General features: G+C 37.3%; 1 protein-coding gene across 1 annotated transcript in view; it reads left to right on the forward strand.

Moving 5' to 3' along the window:
• The window catches only part of CCNI (cyclin I), a 38,806-nt gene that overhangs the window by 10,088 nt on the left and 10,436 nt on the right, over window positions 1-18,282 (forward strand). Inside the window, exon 3 of the mRNA XM_086405209.1 lies at window positions 15,422-15,550. Coding sequence (XP_086261335.1) covers window positions 15,422-15,550 — 129 coding nt within the window. The remainder of the gene's footprint in view (window positions 1-15,421; window positions 15,551-18,282) is intronic.

Raw genomic sequence — 18,282 nt, forward strand, 5'->3', positions numbered from 1 at the left:
CCAGAAATTGAACCTGGGTTTCCAGCCTTGCAGGCAGATTCTTCACCATCTGAGCTACCAGGCAATCCTAGAAGCTCTACTTAGTTCCTGTAAAATGTATGTGGGCTTAGTCTGATGGTGATAGGAAATAAGATAGAGATGGGAGTGAAGAGCTATAGGGGCTTGAGCTGCTTGACAGAAGAACCTCAAGGACACTTACCTGTTCTAATTCTTTTATTTTCTTCTGCAACTCTCAGGGACTGGTTTTCTACTTCCCTTTTCACAATTTCTTCTAACTGTGATTTCCCTCCTTTTTCACTCTTTGTGTAAGAGAAATAGTCTTGTCTCTAAACCAATTTTTTTATTTTGGGGCTTTTTTTTTTTTTTTTGGTGCTGGTTAAAGCGGAAAAATAAAATATTTTTAAGCTTTTTCTCCTCTAGTTTTCTTCTCCCCACCTCTACTTTCACCTAAACACTACTACAAGGTCATTTTCTTAAAATTTTCATCTCCTGTCTTACAGTTTAGGACAGAGTAGAGTGGTCACGCAAGAATATATTACACATCTATCACTTCCCTTCAGTTTGCTTCTACAACACTCTGTTCTTCACATATGATAGCACACACTATTATAATTTCCTGATGATTTGACTTAAGTTTCAGTTCAGTTGCTCAGTTGTGTCCGACTCTTTGCGACCCCATGAATCCCAGCACACCAGGCCTCCCCGTCCATCACCAACTCCCAGAGTTCACTCAAACTCACGTCCGTCGAGTCGGTTATGCCATCCAGCCATCTCATCCTCTGTTCGTCCCTTCTCGTCCTGCCGCCAATCCTTCCCAGCATCAGAGTCTTCTCCAATGAGTCAACTCTTCGCATGAGGTGGCCAAAGTACTGGAGTTTCAGCTTTAGCATCATTCCTTCCAAAGAACACCCAGGACCCAATCTCCTTTAGATGGACTGGTTGGATCTCCTTGCAGTCCAAGGGACTCTCAAGAGTCTTCTCCAACACCACAGTTCAAAACCATCAATTCTTTGGCGCTCAGCCTTCTTCACAGTCCAACTCTCACATCCATACATGACCACAGGAAAAACCATAGCCTTGACTAGACGGACCTTTGTTGGCAAAGTAATGTCTCTGCTTTTGAATATGCTATCTAGGTTAGACATAACTTTCCTTCCAAGGAGTAAGCGTCTTTTAATTTCATGGCTTTAGTCACCATGTGCAGTGATTTTGGAGCCCCCCAAAATAAAGTCTGACACTGTTTCCACTGTTTCCCCATCTATTTGCCATGAAGTGATGGGACCAGATGGCATGATCTTCGTTTTCTGAATGTTGAGCTTTAAGCCAACTTTTTCACTCTCCTCTTTCACTTTCATCAAGAGGCTTTTTAGTTCTTCCTCACTTTCTGCCATAAGGCTGGAGTCATCTGCATATCTGAGATTATTGATATTTCTCCCGCAATCTTGATTCCAGCTTGTGCTTCTCCCAGCCCAGCGTTTCTCATGATGTACTCTGCATATTAGTTAAATAAGCAGGGTGACAATATACAGCCTTGACGTACTCCTTTTCCTATTTGGAACCAGTCTGTTGTTCCATGTCCAGTTCTAACTGTTGGTTCCTGACCTGCATATAGGTTTCTCAAGAGGCAGGTCAGGTGGTCTGGTATTCCCATCTCTTTCAGAATTTTCCACAGTTCATTGTGATCCACACAGTCAAAGGCTTTGGCATAGTCAATAAAGCAGAAATAGATGTTTTTCTGGAACTCTCTTGCTTTTTCGATGACTTTAGTTTACTGGCATATAATTGGCTCACAGTAAATGTTTGTTAAATGAACGTTTATTATCATTTTTTTATAATTCATTCAGGCTAGAGAAGTTCTTTTATATATTAATAGTACTTTCAAGTACACAAAAATTTTGTTACAAATTCAGGGGAAAAAACTGAAGACTGGTTAAAGTGACATGTACTTTCAGACATATTTTTTTTTAATAGATACAAAGATAAATCTGCCTCAGACTGTTTATATAAAGATGATTTTCATTAGAATTTTGAAAATCTAAGGATCCTTAAAGGCCATCTAATTTTGTGTTTCCAAATGTAGGATCTTGAATCACTGGGCTCCTCGGTGTATGAGAATCACCAGGAGGTGTCCTGCAGATTCCTCTCCCAGACTACTGGACTTGGGTGGCAACTATGGGAATTTGTATTGTAAAAAACATCATAGTTTTGTTATAGCTCAGTTGGTAAACAATCCGCCTGCCAGGAGACCCCAGTTTGATTCCTGGGTAGGGAAGATCCACTGGAGAAGGGATAGGCTACCCACTCCAGTATTCTTGGGCTTCCCTTGTGGCTCAGCTGGTAAAGAATCCGCCTGCAATGTGGGAGGCTGGATTCAATCCCTAGGTTGGGAAGATCCCCTGGAGAAGGGAAAGGCTGTCCACTCCAGTATTCTGGCCTGGAGAATTCCATGGACTGTGTAGCCCGTGGGGTTGCAAAGAGTCGGACATGACTGAGCAGCTTTAACTTCACTTTGTTAATATGTGTTAGGTCTGGGAAATACTGATTCGGTCTAATCACATAATAAAAAAAGTTTTTTGACATCTCTGATAAATGATCCTCTACTTTGTCTATTCCACCGTAGAAAAGCTCTACCAGTTATTGGAGATTTTTTCCTGAATTGAATCTGAAAACTGCTTCTTTCAGTTGGCTATCTGTTGGTTCTAATTCTGTACACTGAAGCAGTACAGGATAAGTTTGTTCTCTTTTGTCTACTTATAATCCTTTTAAGCTTGAAAAGTCCTCTCTTCCAATTATATATCCTTTGTTCTTGAACCATTTTTCACTTGACAAGGTTTCCCCTTTTTACCATCTACTTTTTTCCCCTCTGCATACACTCTTTTTACCATGTTTCTTAAATCATTGATATTCAAGTTGTGCTCATTAATAAGCAGTGGAATGAAACTATTACCTCACTTTATCTTGGCTTGATAATTTCATTAGTATAGCCCTAAATTAAAAAAAAGAAATTGTTTTGGCAGTAATGTCTTGTTGTTGGCTTATTATACTGAACTTGTTTTTAAAACCTTTTCTGTTTTGTTTCTCTGCTTTTAAGTAGAATTTCCCTTATCCTGGATGTACTTTTTAAGTTTTTGACTTAGATGCACTGTTTCATATTTATTCTTAAAATTTTAAATTGTTGACATTTATCTGTTGATAAATTGATGCTGGCCTATTTTTCTAGCTTTAAAATTATTACCTAATATATTGGAGCTTCTCTGGTGGCTCAGCAGTAAAGAATCCACCTGCAGTGTGGATCCCTGGAGAAGGAAATGGCAACCCACTCCAGTATTCTTGCCTGGGAAATCTCATGGACAGAGGAGCCTGGTGGGCTACAGTCCTAGGGGTCACAAAGAGTCGGACACGACTTAGTGACTAAACAACATCATCATCTAATATATTCAGTTCAGTTCAATCGCTCAGTCGTGTCCGACTCTTTGCGACCCCATGAACTGCAGTACGCCAGGCCTCCCTGTCCATCACCAACTCGAGTTTACTCAAACTCATAACTATTGAGTTGGTGATGCCATCCAACCATCTCATCCTCTGTCATCCCCTTCTCCTCCTGCCCTCAATCTTTCCCAGCATCAGTCTTTTCAAATGAGTCAGCTCTTCCCATCGGGTGGCCAAAGTATTGGAGTTTCAGCTTCAACATCAGTCCTTCCAATGCACATTCAGGACTGATTTCCTTTACGATGGACTGGTTGGATCTCCTTGCAGTCCAAAGGACTCTGAAGAGTCTTCTCCAACACCACACTTCAAAAGCATCAATTCTTCGGTGCTCAGCTTTCTTTATAGTCCAACTCTCACATCCATACATGACTACTAAAAAACCCATAGCCTTGACTAGATGGACTTTTGTTGGCAAAGTCATGTCTCTGCTTTTGAATATGCTGTCTAGGTTGGTCATAATTTTTTTTCCAAGGAGTAAGTGTCTTTTAATTTCATGGCTGCAATCACCATCTGCAGTGATTTTGGAGCCCAAAAAAATAAAGTCTGCCACTATTTCCACTGTTTCTCCATCTATTTGCCATGAAGTGATAGGACCAGATGCCATGATCTTTGTTTCTGAATGTTGAGCTTTAAGCCAACTTTTTCACTCTTCTCTTTCACTTTCATCAAGAGGCTCTTTAGTTCTTCATTTTCTGCCATAAGGGTGGTATCATCTGCATATCTGAGGTTATTGATATTTCTCCCGCAGTCTTGATTCCAGTTTGTGCTTCCTCCAGCCCAGCATTTCTCATGATGTACTCTGCATATAAGTTAAATAAGCACGGTGACAATAAACAGCCCTGACATACCCCTTTTCCTATTTGGAGCCAGTCTGTTGTTCCATGTCCAGTTCTAACTGTTGCTCCCTTACCTGCATATAGGTTTCTCAAGAGGCAGGTCAGGTGGTCTGGTATTCCCATCTCTTTCAGAATTTTCCACAGTTTATTGTGATCCACAATAACAGTCAAAGGCTTTGGCATAGTCAATAAAGCAGAAATAGATGTTTTTCTGGAACTCTTGCTTTTTCGATCATCCAGCAGATATTGGCAGTTTGATCTCTGGTTCCTCTGCCTTTATCTAAAACCAGTTTGAATATCTGGAAGTTTATGGTTCACGTATTGTTATATCCTGGCTTGGAGAATTTTGAGCATTACTTTGCTAGCGTGTGAGATGAGTGCAATTGTGCAGTAGCTTGAGCATTCTTTAGCATTGCCTTTCTTAGGGATTGGAATGAAAACTGACCTTTTCTAGTCCTGTGGCCACTGCTGAGTTTTCCAAATTTGCTGGCATATTGAGTGCAGCACTTTCACAGCATCATTTTTTAGGATTTGAAATAGCTCAACTGGAATTCCATCACCTCCACTAGCTTTGTTCGTAGTGATGCTTCCTAAGGCCCACTTGACTTCACATTGCAGGATGTCTGGCTCTAATATATTAACTTTGTCATTTTTGAACCATCTGTAGATTTGGTAAATAAATATATCTGTTTTGCCCCTAGGTTGGTTTTTTTCTTTTCCTTAAGTAAACAGTTTTCTTAAAGTATATATAGATCATAGAGTGTACAACTCATAAATTTTCACAAAATGACACTAACCACATTACCAGCACCTTCAGAAGCTCTTCTTATGTCTTATATTTACCATCATCTATCTTTTCCCCACAAAGAAACATTAGCCTATATATATCAGAGATTAGTCTTTCTTTGTTTTGAATTATATTTATATATGGAATAATAAAATATGTCCTGGGCTGCTTTGCTCAGCATTATTATTTATTTTATTTTTTTTGTTGTAACATCTCATCATAGGGATTCATTTATCCATTCTTCTATTGATGGTCATTAGAGTCTTTTTGTGTATGTCTTTTGGTGAACATACTTGTACATTGCTGTTGAGTATGTTCTTAGAAGTGGAAATGCTAGAACCTAGAATATGTGTATTCTCAGGTTTAGCAGATACCACCAATTGTATTACTTACCCCAGTCGTTATACCACTTTTACACCCCATTTTTTTCTTTTTACTCTTACAGCAGAGTATGAAAGTCCCAGGTTGCCCTGCATCCTTGTGAACCTTGATATTGTCTGTCTTTTTCATTTTAATTATTCTCTCGTGAGTGTGTTAATAGTGTCACATTGGGTTTTATTTTGCATTTCCTGGGTAGCTAATGAAATTCAGCTTTTCATGTGCTAATTGGCCATTGACTATCTTTTTTGGTGAAATGTGTGTTCACATCTTTCACCTGGGTTCTGTTGATTTCCTTTTTAAATTGTTAGAAGTTTTTTGTTTTGCAGGCTCTGTGTATTATACATATCTTCAGCTCTGTATATGTTGACTTTTGATAAATAGATCTTAATTTTTAATGACCAAATATCAGAAATTTTTTCCTTTTTGCTTAGTCCTTTTAAAGAAATGTTTGCCTCACCCAAAGTAGTAAATTTTTTTTTCCCTTTGTGATATGATGTGAAGTAGGAGTCAAAAATAATTTTTCTCCATTTAGAAAACCAGTACTATTGATTAGAAATACAGTTTGTGCCACTGCTCCATAATGTATTTTTGTTATTAATGACGTGACTGCTGTATATGAGTAAATACATTTGTGGGTCAGTTTCTTGCCTCTCTTCATTGATCTCTTCACTTCTCTTAAATACCACACTGCCTCAGTTATTGTAGCATAATAATGTCTTTGGTGGCATATACTTTTTTTTTTTTTCCTTAACAGTTGTCTTGGCTGTTTAAAGCCCTTTGCTCTTCTGTATGTATCAATACTTTTAATACACTTGCCAGTTTTCAAAAAACAAAAAAATTGTGGGGTTTTGGTTTTACTGAATCTGTAGATTGATTTGGGGAAGAATGAACATGTTTATGAGTCTTCTAATCCATGAACATAGAGTATTTCTCCATTTTTCTTTAAAGATGGTCTTCAGTTTCTTTTAATAATGTTTGATAATTTAGGTTTATTCCTGGGTATTTGAGACTTGTTGAGGCTATTACAAATGGTATCATTTTAAATTTTTTATGTGCTTGCTTCTGTATGCTGGTGGATTTTTATATAGACTGTACTAAATTAACTAACTTAGTAGTTTGCAGAGTCTCTAGGATTTTCTGTCTAGTATACTCTGTCATGTCAAATGTGAATAATCGTGGTTTTATTTCGTTCTTTCCAGTCCTTACAACTTTCTTTTTTTCCTGTTTGTCAGAATTAGCTAGGGTTTCCAGAATACTGCTGAAGTCTCCATTTGAGGAGAAAGCTTTCAGTGTTTTACCATTAACTCTACTAGTTGCTATATATTTTTTAATCTTTATCAGACTAAGAAATTCCTTTCTCTGCCTTAGTTTGCTTGGAGTTTTTTTTATGAATAAGTGTTGAATTTTTATACATCATTGGATTTTATTAACATTTTGGCTAGGAGTCTTCCATCTAAGGTCATGGGTAAGATTGGTTTGTAATGCCTTTATTAGATTTTCATGATACAGTTATGCTGGCTTTGTAAAATGAGTTGGGAATTATTCCTGCTTTTTTTCCCCCAGTGCTCTCCATTTGTTTAAATTGATACTATTTCTTTCTTAAATGTTGGATGGTTTCACTTCAAAGCCCCTGGGGCCTAGAGATTTATTTGTGGGTAAAACATTTACTAAGTAATATCTTTGGTAAGTATGAGGCTAATCGGGTCTTCATTTAAATGTTGTCTCAGTTTTGGTGAATTGTGTTTTTTAAGGAATTCATTTCATCTAAAGTTTCAAATTATTTGTATAAAGTTATTCAGAGTATTCTCTCTTTAACATTCCCTTTTTTATTCCTTAGTTGGCATGTGGTTTTTCTTGATCACTCTTTCTAGAGGTCTGTCAGTCTTTCAGTTCTGTTGATTTTTCCCTATTGTACATTCTTTTTTTTTTTTTTAAGTTTTGCTCTTTTTCCATTATTTTTACTTTTTTGGTATAGTTTTCTGTTCTTTATCTTGAGATATAGATGCTTTATCTCAAGAGAAATGTTTTCTTTTTTAATTCATTTAGCGCTATAAAGCATCGCTGTCTACTCTTACTGAGTTTGTTGTTAGATTTCATATTAGGTTCTTAATTTGAGTTGTTACATGTCTCAGTTCTAAAATTTCCCTTTTGGATTTTTTATAGATTTCATTTCTTTAGTGAACATTTTCATCTTCTCATCTGTCTTCCTTCCTCTCTGTGTATCAAGTCCTTTTCTGATAATGCAAAGACCAAGATCTTTGTTGTCCCCCTTTTTTTTCTCCCTTGTTTTTGATTACTTGGTTCTTTGTCTTGTCATGCCTGGTTATTTTTGATTGGTTGCTGAACATCATGAGAAATTGTAGAGGCTCTAGATGTTTTTTTTTTTCTGCAGGAGGGTTCAATCTTCCCAGTGCTGGGCAAACTGAAGAAGAAGCTTGAATCCATTGAAGGACTGTGCTGATGGGAGGCTGGGTTGCTGTTGAGTATGGCTTCATCTATTTCTGGTTGTCCCCAACTTCTAGAGAGTATCCAAGGATTCCAGCGGAGAGCTTGGAGTGTTTACTAGTGCCCTTATTCCTGGAAGGGTGCTACATTCTTCCCTGAGCTCATTCTTACTTTTCAGAGACTTTCTGCTTAGCCACTTAGAGCCTTGTCCTTCCCAACTTCAGAATTTCATTCAGAAGATTAATTAAGAGGAAAATCAGCTGAGTGTCACATTCAGATTTCTGACCCTCCCTCTTCCCACTAGGTTCTTGGCTCTTCAAGTCACCAAATTTTGACTCTTGCCTTGTAAGACTCCCCAAAACTCTGTTGGTTTCTTTGCTCATACTTTACAGCTCTTGCCATACTCACAAGATGGGCAGATGCCTGAAAGGAGAAGCTATGCAGAGTGTTGACTCATCTCTAATTGTTGCCTCCTCTCTGGAGTCTCGGCTCCTCAAGGCCTGGCTGTCCTAGCAGTTCTGATGCCTTTCTGTCAGTGTTAGTGGCCTTTTTAGCTGTTCTCAACTAGAGTGTAGGTTTGCTGCTCCCTACTCAGTCATAGCCAAAAGCAGTAAGGTGATTTTTTTAAAAGGTATTGAACAGTCGTGACAGGAGATGATGTGGGAGCACAGGAAAGTACTTAGCCCAATTTGAGTAATCAGGAAAAGTGTCTGGTAGGAAGTGATGGTTGAAAAAGCTCTTAAAGGATAAATAAAAAAGCAAGTAAAAGAGCAAGAAGTGTGTTTCAACCAGAGGGAGCAGTGATATAAAATACCATTACAGGAGTAAGGAAGAAACCCTAGATAGAAGTACTGCTCTTGCGCATTTTAAGGCAGAAAGGGATGGAAGGTGAGTGAGGCTGGAGAGGTAGGTCAGAGAGGGATTTGCATGCCCTGCCTGGGGGATTATACTTCATCTTTTAGGTAATGGTGAACCTTTTAGAGTTTAAAGCTAGACAGAATTTGTGTTTTAATAATCAGAATAGCAGAAAGCTCTGTGTTTTACCATGTTGAATCAAACCATTATAAATTCTCTTTGGGATTAGTTGTTCAACAACTATACTGAATTCTCTTAACCCTATTTGAGCAATCCATATAAGAGAAAACAGATCTCTTGATTAGGAAATATGAGTGAGTCTTTGCAAACTGATCTTTTGTGGGAGTTTTTTGGTTTCTGTTAGTTTTGGCTAGTAATGATAATACTAGCCATGCAAGAATGCTTTCTTGGCTCCATTCTCAGATTTTTTAATACAAAGTATGTTAAAGTCCAAAGAGTGTCATGTTTTCTTTCATAATTATTTGCATTATAATTGGTTTGAAAGAACTATTTATAAGTAACATTTTGTAAATTTGTTTCTTCTGGCATCACAAACCACTGGGTATTTGTAGAGGAAGGAAAGGACAAAACTAACGTTTAACTGCTGTTTGCATTCTCTGTGTTTCACACAAGTTAAATCACTTAGTTGTAATATGTAAATCTCTATTTAGCTATGTTCTCGTGTGTTCTACCTCTCCTTACAGCACATTATGTCCTCCTCCTGTGAGACTTCTTACAGTTATATGTTTGTGTTATTTGTTAACAAATAACACGATGTCAAACACGGATAGTCACATTATGTGACTATCTGTAAACATAATGTCAAACACAGATAGTCACATTATGTAATGTAATCTGTTATTTAGGGATTTTTCCCCCCTATATCCGACCTGAAGGTATTGAATTAATGCTGTTTTTGCTCCTTATTGCTCTTCTAGATCACTATTCTTTCACTTCCCTAAAAGCCTACCCACTTTCATCAGATTGTATCACCCTCTGCCTCTCCTTGTATTAATTTATTTCATTTTCATTGAATTGTTCGGATGGCTTAATTAACATTGCTATTTTTGTTTTTGCATTTTTAAATAAAAGCTCCCCTTTGTAGAAATTTAATTTCTCTTGAATGTTTAATTATCTCCATCTAAAAGTTTTGTGGCTGCTTCAGTTGGTTCTCAGGGACCTGTGGGGCTCCTGGTCCAGCTCCTAAAAGTAACACCTCACGGCTCTGTGGAAAATGGAATATTTTAAAACCAGTACCGAGGGACTAGCTGTAGGGCTGTGTCTACTTCTCCCACCTCTAGAGAAGCCATAGATCCAGACAGTATTTTGCTGACTTTTTCAGACTCCTTCTGTGAGAGTGAGGATCCAACTGCTGGCTTTAATATCCTGGCTTTAATAACCTAACTCCAGGTTCCTCTGTCAAGTTGGAAAGTAGTCTCTTTAGGACGTTATTTTCCTGTTACCCGGTATACCCCAAGCATTTCAAGCCCACAACTTCAGTCCCATGAGCAGCTTTATGTTTCTTTTCGATTCATTGAATTGTATCACTAGTTGTTAGAGTATCCATTCTAGCGGTCTTTTCCATCCACCTTGATTTTTATTTGCAAATCTGAGGAGCTTAACACTAGGTTATTGTGTTGACATTAGTCCTGTTGACATTAGTTGATTCCAGGTTGACATCAGTCCTGTCCTTCAGAGTAAAGTTCACAGGTTTAAAATACTTAGTTCTTTTCCTTGCCTTGTGAGTGATCACCCCCTGCCCTCACTCTTAAGACACAAGGTAGTTGCTGTCTTCTCTTAGAGCCTTTTGTCCTGCACCCACACTGGGCCAGGCGCCCTTCCAGTGTCCCCCCTCACCCTGTGCATACCTCTGTTCTCACGTTACCATATTTTATTAATGATTTCTGATTGTTTGCCTCATCATGAGGCTTTGCTTTAAAGTTCAAACAGGGAGATTGTCATTCTTCATTGTATTCCCATGGCCTGTTGTATGATCCACACTTAATGTTCATTATTATGAACTGAGTTAAATGTCTTGAGTATCAGATGTTTTCAAATTATTGTTCATAGTCTTAACACCACTTTGGTGGTGAGATATTAATATAAAAGGTTGTAAACCATCTTTGTCTCATTTTCTTGTCAGTATTTCTTGTGTAGTATTCTAGAGTCAGTTTTTATATAACAAAAGGAATTGACCAGGAGGCAAATATATATGGCAGCTAACCATCATAAATGCCAGTGATAACTGAGTTTAGAGCTAAATATAAAAATTATGTATGTGTGATTAGTTGGTTTGGCCACAAAGAAATACTTTACTTTTGGGGTCAAAGCTGAAAATTGACAGAGGAGTTGGAATAAAGGAAACTGGCCAGTGCACTATCAGAGGTTACAAGGAGCACCTGGCACTGTTCTTGCAACGCTAAAGAAAACCAAGAGGAAGGAGAGAAGGAATTCTAGCTGAAGTGCCTATTTGAGGAGATCCACTGTCAAGATGTACAGCCTTTCATACTTTAATAACTCTTAATGCATCTCTCTGTGATAGAGGAATTAATTTCATAAAGTTGACTCTGAGTGATCAGGAAAAAGGTTTAAGCTGTGGTCTCTGTGCTTTCTGAGGAATGAGATGAATAATATATTTTTAAAGAGATTTCCATCCAAAATGGTTATGATGGTGAATCCTGCAGTGCTTAGGTTAAACCTTTACTTGTCTGGAACCTTCACTTATTGAAAATGGTCTTTTCCACTAATCACGGAGCCATTTCTGTACTTTTGTGTGTTTACCTGACAGCAATACTTACCCACTCCAGTGTTCTTGCCTGGAGGATCCCAGGGACGGCGGAGCCTGGTGGCTGCCGTCTGTGGGGTCGCACAGAGTCGGACACGACGGACGCAACTTAGCAGCAGCAGCAGTACTTACGTATATCTGTTCTATTTATTAGTAGTAAATTAAGTATTACTAGGTTTGTTTTGTTTTTATGGTTCCTATAAAACTGAAGAGTAAATAAATATTGCTTTAAAGTATGTACCTTTTGAAAATTAAGCCTGAATCCAAAACTTAAAAATAATATGTAGGAAGATTAAAATGATAATAGTGTTTGTATAGTAATCTCTAATGATAAATTCAGATTCATTTCCCCTTCAGTATCCTTTCATCTTTAAATGTATATTCATCTTTTGTCCCTGGTATCTTTCATTTATTCCTGTTGAGTTTAGTTTTGTTTTTAATGGACTATCAATCTGTTATCATGGCCCATTTAAGATAGTTTAATGTCTGTTTGCTGCCTTAGAAAGAAATTCTCTTATTCTTACTAAATTTTCTTATTCTCAGGAATTGAGAAAACTTAATTCCAAAATTACTATAGTTTGTAACAATGTTACCTAAACTTTAAAACCTTAATTTGATTATATAGATTTGTGGTGTGATGACATCGTGAAAATTTTATTTAATAAATAAGAGAATACTGGATATTGATTTCTATTAAATGCTGTAACTAGTACACTGCAGTTCAAAACAATCAATTCTTAGGTGATCAGCCTTCTTTATGGTCCTACTCTTATATTCATATATGACCATTGGAAAAACCTTAGCTTTGACTACATGGACCTTTGTTGGCAAAATAATGTCTCTGCTTTTGAAGATGCTATCTAAGTTAGTCATAGCTTTTCTTCCAAGGAGCAAGCGTCTTTTAATTTCGTGGCTGCAGTCACCATCTGCAGTGATTTTGCAGCCCAAGAAAATAGTCTGTCATTGTTTTCATTGTTTCCCCATCTATTTGCCATGAAGTGATGAATCCGGGTACCATAATCTTAGTTTGTTGAATGTTGAGTTTTAAGCCAACTTTTTCACTCTCCTCTTTCACTTTCATCAAGAGGCTCTTCTCTTCCTCTTTGCTTTCTGCCATTAGGGTGGTGTCTTCTGCATATCTGAGGTTATTGATATTTCTCCTGGCAGTTTGGATTCCAGCTTGTGCTTTATCCAGCCTGGCATTTCGCATGATGTACTCTGCATATAAGTTAAATAAACAGGGTGACGGTAGCCTTGACGTTCTCCTTTCCCAATTTGGAACCGTTGTTCCATATCCGGTTCTAAGTGCTGCTTCTTGACCTGCATACATGTTTCTCAGGAGGGGTATAAGGTGGTCTGGTATTCCTATCTCTTTAAGAATTTTCCACAGTTTGTTGTGATCCACACAGTCAAAGACTTTGGCATATTCAATGAAGCAAAAGTTAGGTATTCTGGAATTCTCTTGCTTTTTCTATGATCCAGTGGATGTTAGCAATTTGATCTCTGATTCCTCTGCCATTTTTAAATCCAGCTTGAACATCTGGAGCTTCTCAGTTCACATACTGTTGAAGCCTAGCTTGGAGAATTTTGAGCATTACTTTGATAGCATGTGAAATGAGTGCAATTGTGCAGTAGTTTGAACATTCTTTGGCATTGCCTTTGGGATTGGAGTGAAAACTGACCTTTTCCAGTCCTGTGGCCACTGCTGAGTTTTCAAATTTGCTGGCATATCGAGTGCAGCACTTTCACAGCATCATCTTTTCAGATTTGAAATGGCTCAGCTGGAATTCCATCACCTCCACTAGCTTTGTTCATAGTGATGGTTCCTAAGGCCCACTTGACTTCACCTTCCAGGATGTCTGGCCCTAGGTCAGTGATCACACCATCATCATTATCTGGGTCGTGAAGATCTTTTTTGTACAGTTCTTCTGTGTATTCTTGCCACCTCTTCTTAATATCTTCTGCTTCTGTTAGGTCCATACCATTTCTGTCCTTTATTTTGCTCATCTCTATAGACTTGTGTACTCTGGACATTACATGTAAACATGATCATATAATACATGGTCTGTTGTGACTGTCTTCTTTCACTTAACATATTGTTTTCAAGGGTCTTCCATGTTATGGCATGACTGTACTTCATTCTGTTTTTTTTTTTAAATATATTTATTTATTTAATTTGACTGCTCCAGGTCTTAGTTGTAGCATGTGAGATCTTAGTTGCAGCATGTGGGATCTAGTTCCCTAACCAGGAATTGAACTTGGGCTCTTGCACTGGGAGCTCAACGTTTTAGCCACTGGACTACCAGGAAAATCCCAGCACTTCATTCTTTTTTGTTGATGAATAAATTTCATAGTATGGATATATCACACTTTATTTATATCCATTTATCAGTTGATGGGCATTTGGGTTGTTTCTGCCTCTTAACTATTATGAATAGTTACTGTTGTAAACGTTAGTGTACAAATACTTGTGAACATTAGTGTACAAATACTTGTTTGAATACTTGTTTTAAAATCTTTTTTGTATATGCTTAGGAGTGGAATTCCTGGGTCATATGATAATTCTGTGTTTAAACTTCTGAGGAGCTGCTAGATTGTTTTCTGAAGTAACCGTACCATCTTTCATTCTTAGTAGGTGAATGAATGAGGATTCTAATTTCTCCGTATCCTTGCCAGAATTTGTTGTTACTAATTTTTTTTATTGTAGTCATTTTTGTGGGTGAGAGGAGATACTGCCTTTTGATTTTGATTTGCATTTCCCTGATATGTAATAATGTTGAGCATCTTTTCAAGTGCTCATTGGCGACTTGTGTATTTTCTTTGGAGAAATATCTATTTAGACCCTTTGCTCATTTTAAAATTTGGTTTCTGTCTCTGTTAAACTCTCAGGAGTCTTTGCATATTCTAGATATAAGTACCTAATTAGATATATGATTTACAAACATTTTCTTCATTTTGTGAGGAACCATTTCACTCTTCCCATCGTTTACATGTTGTTTGCTTATGAAAAGCTGAAGATAAAATAAAGATATTTGCTTTGTTATGACTCTGACAGTAACTAAGTCAACTTTGTACTCCATAGCCAAGTTACACGAGTTTTATATTTTCTATAGTTATACTGGAATGACTTAAATGATAGATTGAGAAAAGAAGTACTTGGGACATTTTTAATTCTCTGATTTCACATTAAAAAAGAGCAATGCTTCATTTACTTTAAAAACTGTGTGAATGACTCAGTTATTTATTTACCAAAGTAGCAGAAGGGTATATATTTGTAAAGTAATTTAAAGTGAGCTGTATCACCCGAAAGTTGATACCCTTTTTTAGCTGATTGAGATATTGATTACTGTGTTATATCAGCATAGGGTTCTTAACTGGGGCCAGTTGTGCTCACCAGGCAACATTTGGAAATGTCTGGAGATATGTAGGTTGTTCTGCTGGAGAAGTATCTAGCATCTACGTAGCTTCGCTGGTGGCTCAGAATCCACCTGCAATGCAGGAGACCTGGGTTGGGAAGATCCCCTGGAGGAGGGCATGGCAACCCACTCCAGTATTCTTGCTTGGAGAATCCCATGGACAGAGGAGCCTGGCTGGCTACAGTCCACGGGGTCACAAAGAGTCAGACATGACTGAGTGACTAAGCACAGCACAGCAACTAATACATAAGGTTTTATCTTCCTTTATCTCAAGTTTGTTAGATTTTGAATAAACTTAGAAACATTTTCTAACATGTAAACACATATTCCATAGCATTTGCTAACCTTTTATAAGTGAGAATTGCAAATATATCTTGATGATAACTTGAAACTTATTCTCTTTTATTTTTTAATTGTTCCCTTATAGAATGTTTCTCCATCGCAGAGAGATGAAGTGATTCAGTGGCTGGCCAAACTCAAGTACCAATTCAACCTTTACCCAGAAACATTTGCTCTGGCTAGCAGTCTTTTGGACAGGTTCTTAGCTACTGTAAAGGTAAATATTCTAGAATATACTTACATACAACTTCTGTTTTAATGGTTTATATGCCGCACCAGGGGCAATTAGTAGAATATTCTACAAGGTGGAAAGGAATGGAAAACCTTCTTAAAGATAAGATATATATCTGTAAGAAGACATGATGTCTTCTAGTATTGCTTTAAGTCTTCAGAAATGTTTCCGATTATATTCTGTAAGTATTCATAGCTTATACTTAACCAATGAAATTTATGTCTTTCTTTTATAGCATTGGTAGAAAGTTTAGTCATCTTTTTAACACGTTGAATACTAGTTGTGAATAGTGAATCAGACTAGAAAAGTATAATAAGCCTATTGCATATTTTTCTGTCACTACTTATTTATTGAATCTCTTTTTTGTAGTTTTCTGAACAGCATATAAGTACTTTCTAGCAGCATACATTTGGAGTATAACAAGATGAAAACTGAACTGTTTTACATAACTTTGGTGTTTTTTTGTTCAGTGGCAGTATTACAAATAAGTTTTATGTTATCCCTATTGGTATATCATTGGTTATATGATGTGAAATCAGTCATGGAGGCCCTTAGCAGATCTAAAGCAGAAAGTCAACATTTATTCAATAGCAAGACATGAAACAAAAAAGCAATTCAGTTATCGTTTGTATCCCTAGGAATATATATATGTTGCAGGAACTATGAGTTCAGTGCTGAGGGTACTGTATTTTTTGTTATTTGGTATAACAAATAGAAGCCAAAGAATTATGGAATGGAAGAATTTGGATGGCCACTCAGTTACCTTTTTATGTTTCAGACTCCTACTTTTGAGAGACTTAAATTATGATGATCCTAATTGCCTGAAGTCTGGGTTAACTGAGATGCCAACAGTTATTTCAGCATCAAGTCCTCCTCCCCTCTCCCTGTTCCCCTGCTGTAGCTAAGCTCCCTTTCACAGAGAAAGATACCATGGGGCCTGATGTTACTAGCATCAGATGCTTACTTAGAGATGGCTAATCTATATTGAAACAATTAATTTAAAATGTATTCATAGTTTAAAGGTGCTTAAAGCAGACCATAAAAGGATTGCAACAAGAATGGAGCCTCAAGTCTAGCTGTGCAGAAAAAGGTGCTATGAACTTTAAAAGTACAGACCTTGAACCTTATCCCAGACCTACTAAATCTGAATCTCTAGTAGGTGAAATCTGAACATTTTTATTTAAATAAAGAAACTACATAGATGATTCTGATGTACATCCAGGATTGAAAATTACTGTCTGTTTAAACAAAAAAAACCCCACATATTTGCTGTTGGGGTTCTTTACAGTACTAAGTTTACTCTTGGTGCCCTTGTTTTGGGGATTTCATTGCCTACCCAGAGTTGCTAACTGTTGGACTGTCTGTAATGAACTCTGATTTCCTCAAGGATATGGAGTTGATACGTTGTTACACAGGGAGAAATAAGAGAACCTGAAAAACTGTCAGAGCCACAAGATCTGACTTCACTTTCTGGATCACTTGTGGTATCTCTGTTAACCTCTGAGACTGTTTTCTCATCTGTAAAGCAAGATATAATATTTATGGCAATGTTTTCTAAACATAGTATTCTGATTAATATTAATGATTACTTTAAAATATTGATAGAATTGAACTGGCTTTTATTTCTCATATGGGCTTCCTTGGTGGTTCAAATGGTGAAGAATCTGCTTGCAATGCAGGAGACCTGGGTTCGATCCCAGGTCGGGAAGATGCCATAGAGAAGGGAATGGCAACCCACTCCAGTATTCTTCCCTGGAGAATTCCATGGACAGAGGATCCTGGTGGACTACAGTCCATGGGGTGCAAAGAGTCAGACATGACTGAGCAACCAACCCTTTATTTCTTATACAGGAAGAGGGATGGAAGATTCCTAGACTGTATGCTACTTCCATTGAGGCATTGGTTATTGACTGGCCTATTTATTAAATAATTAATCAAGGCTAAACTATCATGATTATTCATTTGGCCACACCATATAGCTGTGGGATCTTAGTAACCCAACCAGGGATTGAACCCAGGACACAGCAGTGAAGGCACCAAATCCTAATCACCGGACCTCCAGGGAAATCCCTGTCCTGATTATTTAAAACTGAATTGGCAAACTCTTACTCTACCAGTTGGGTAGAAAGTTATTATAGATACGGAAAACAGGCAAACTCGAGCCCTCCTAAGGGTGTCAAATCTAAGAAAGATTTTCCCCACCGTGATTGATTCTGTATATATTTAGGAGCCTTTCATTCTTATCATGGATTTGAATATATAATTTTTTGGGTGAACGTTTAATTAGAAAATTGGCTAGCATGTCACTTTGTAAAGTATGCAATATAATAGCCTTCATTTTATATTCCTTTCTTAATTCCCCTAACATCTCGTATGTTAATCTTAACTGATATGACAGATAAAATAAAACCAGCTTTAAAAATACACAAATATATTTTTAATTGGGGGAATTTTATAAGTAAAAAAATGTCTTCTAAAATCAAGCTCACCTCTGATGGATAGAAATTAGCTTTGGCTAACTAGCATTGGTTGAACTTGGAAGAGAATGATCTTAGTATTTCCGTAGAGTGTGTAATATGGCTGGGGTTATAAGTTATCTCTGATCCTAGAAAGCAGTGAATGAAAGCCAGATTAATTTGAATTCCACAGGGTTGTGTGCATACTTGCCTCGTCTGCATATCTAGTTTCCAAAAATAAACTCTTTTTAACTTTTTGAC

The sequence above is a fragment of the Bos grunniens genome, chromosome 6 (genome assembly GCF_055505025.1).
Source record: "Bos grunniens cultivar Pamir isolate PY7600 chromosome 6, Bosgru_T2T1.0, whole genome shotgun sequence".
In the NCBI taxonomy this organism is placed as follows: Eukaryota; Metazoa; Chordata; class Mammalia; order Artiodactyla; family Bovidae; genus Bos; species Bos grunniens.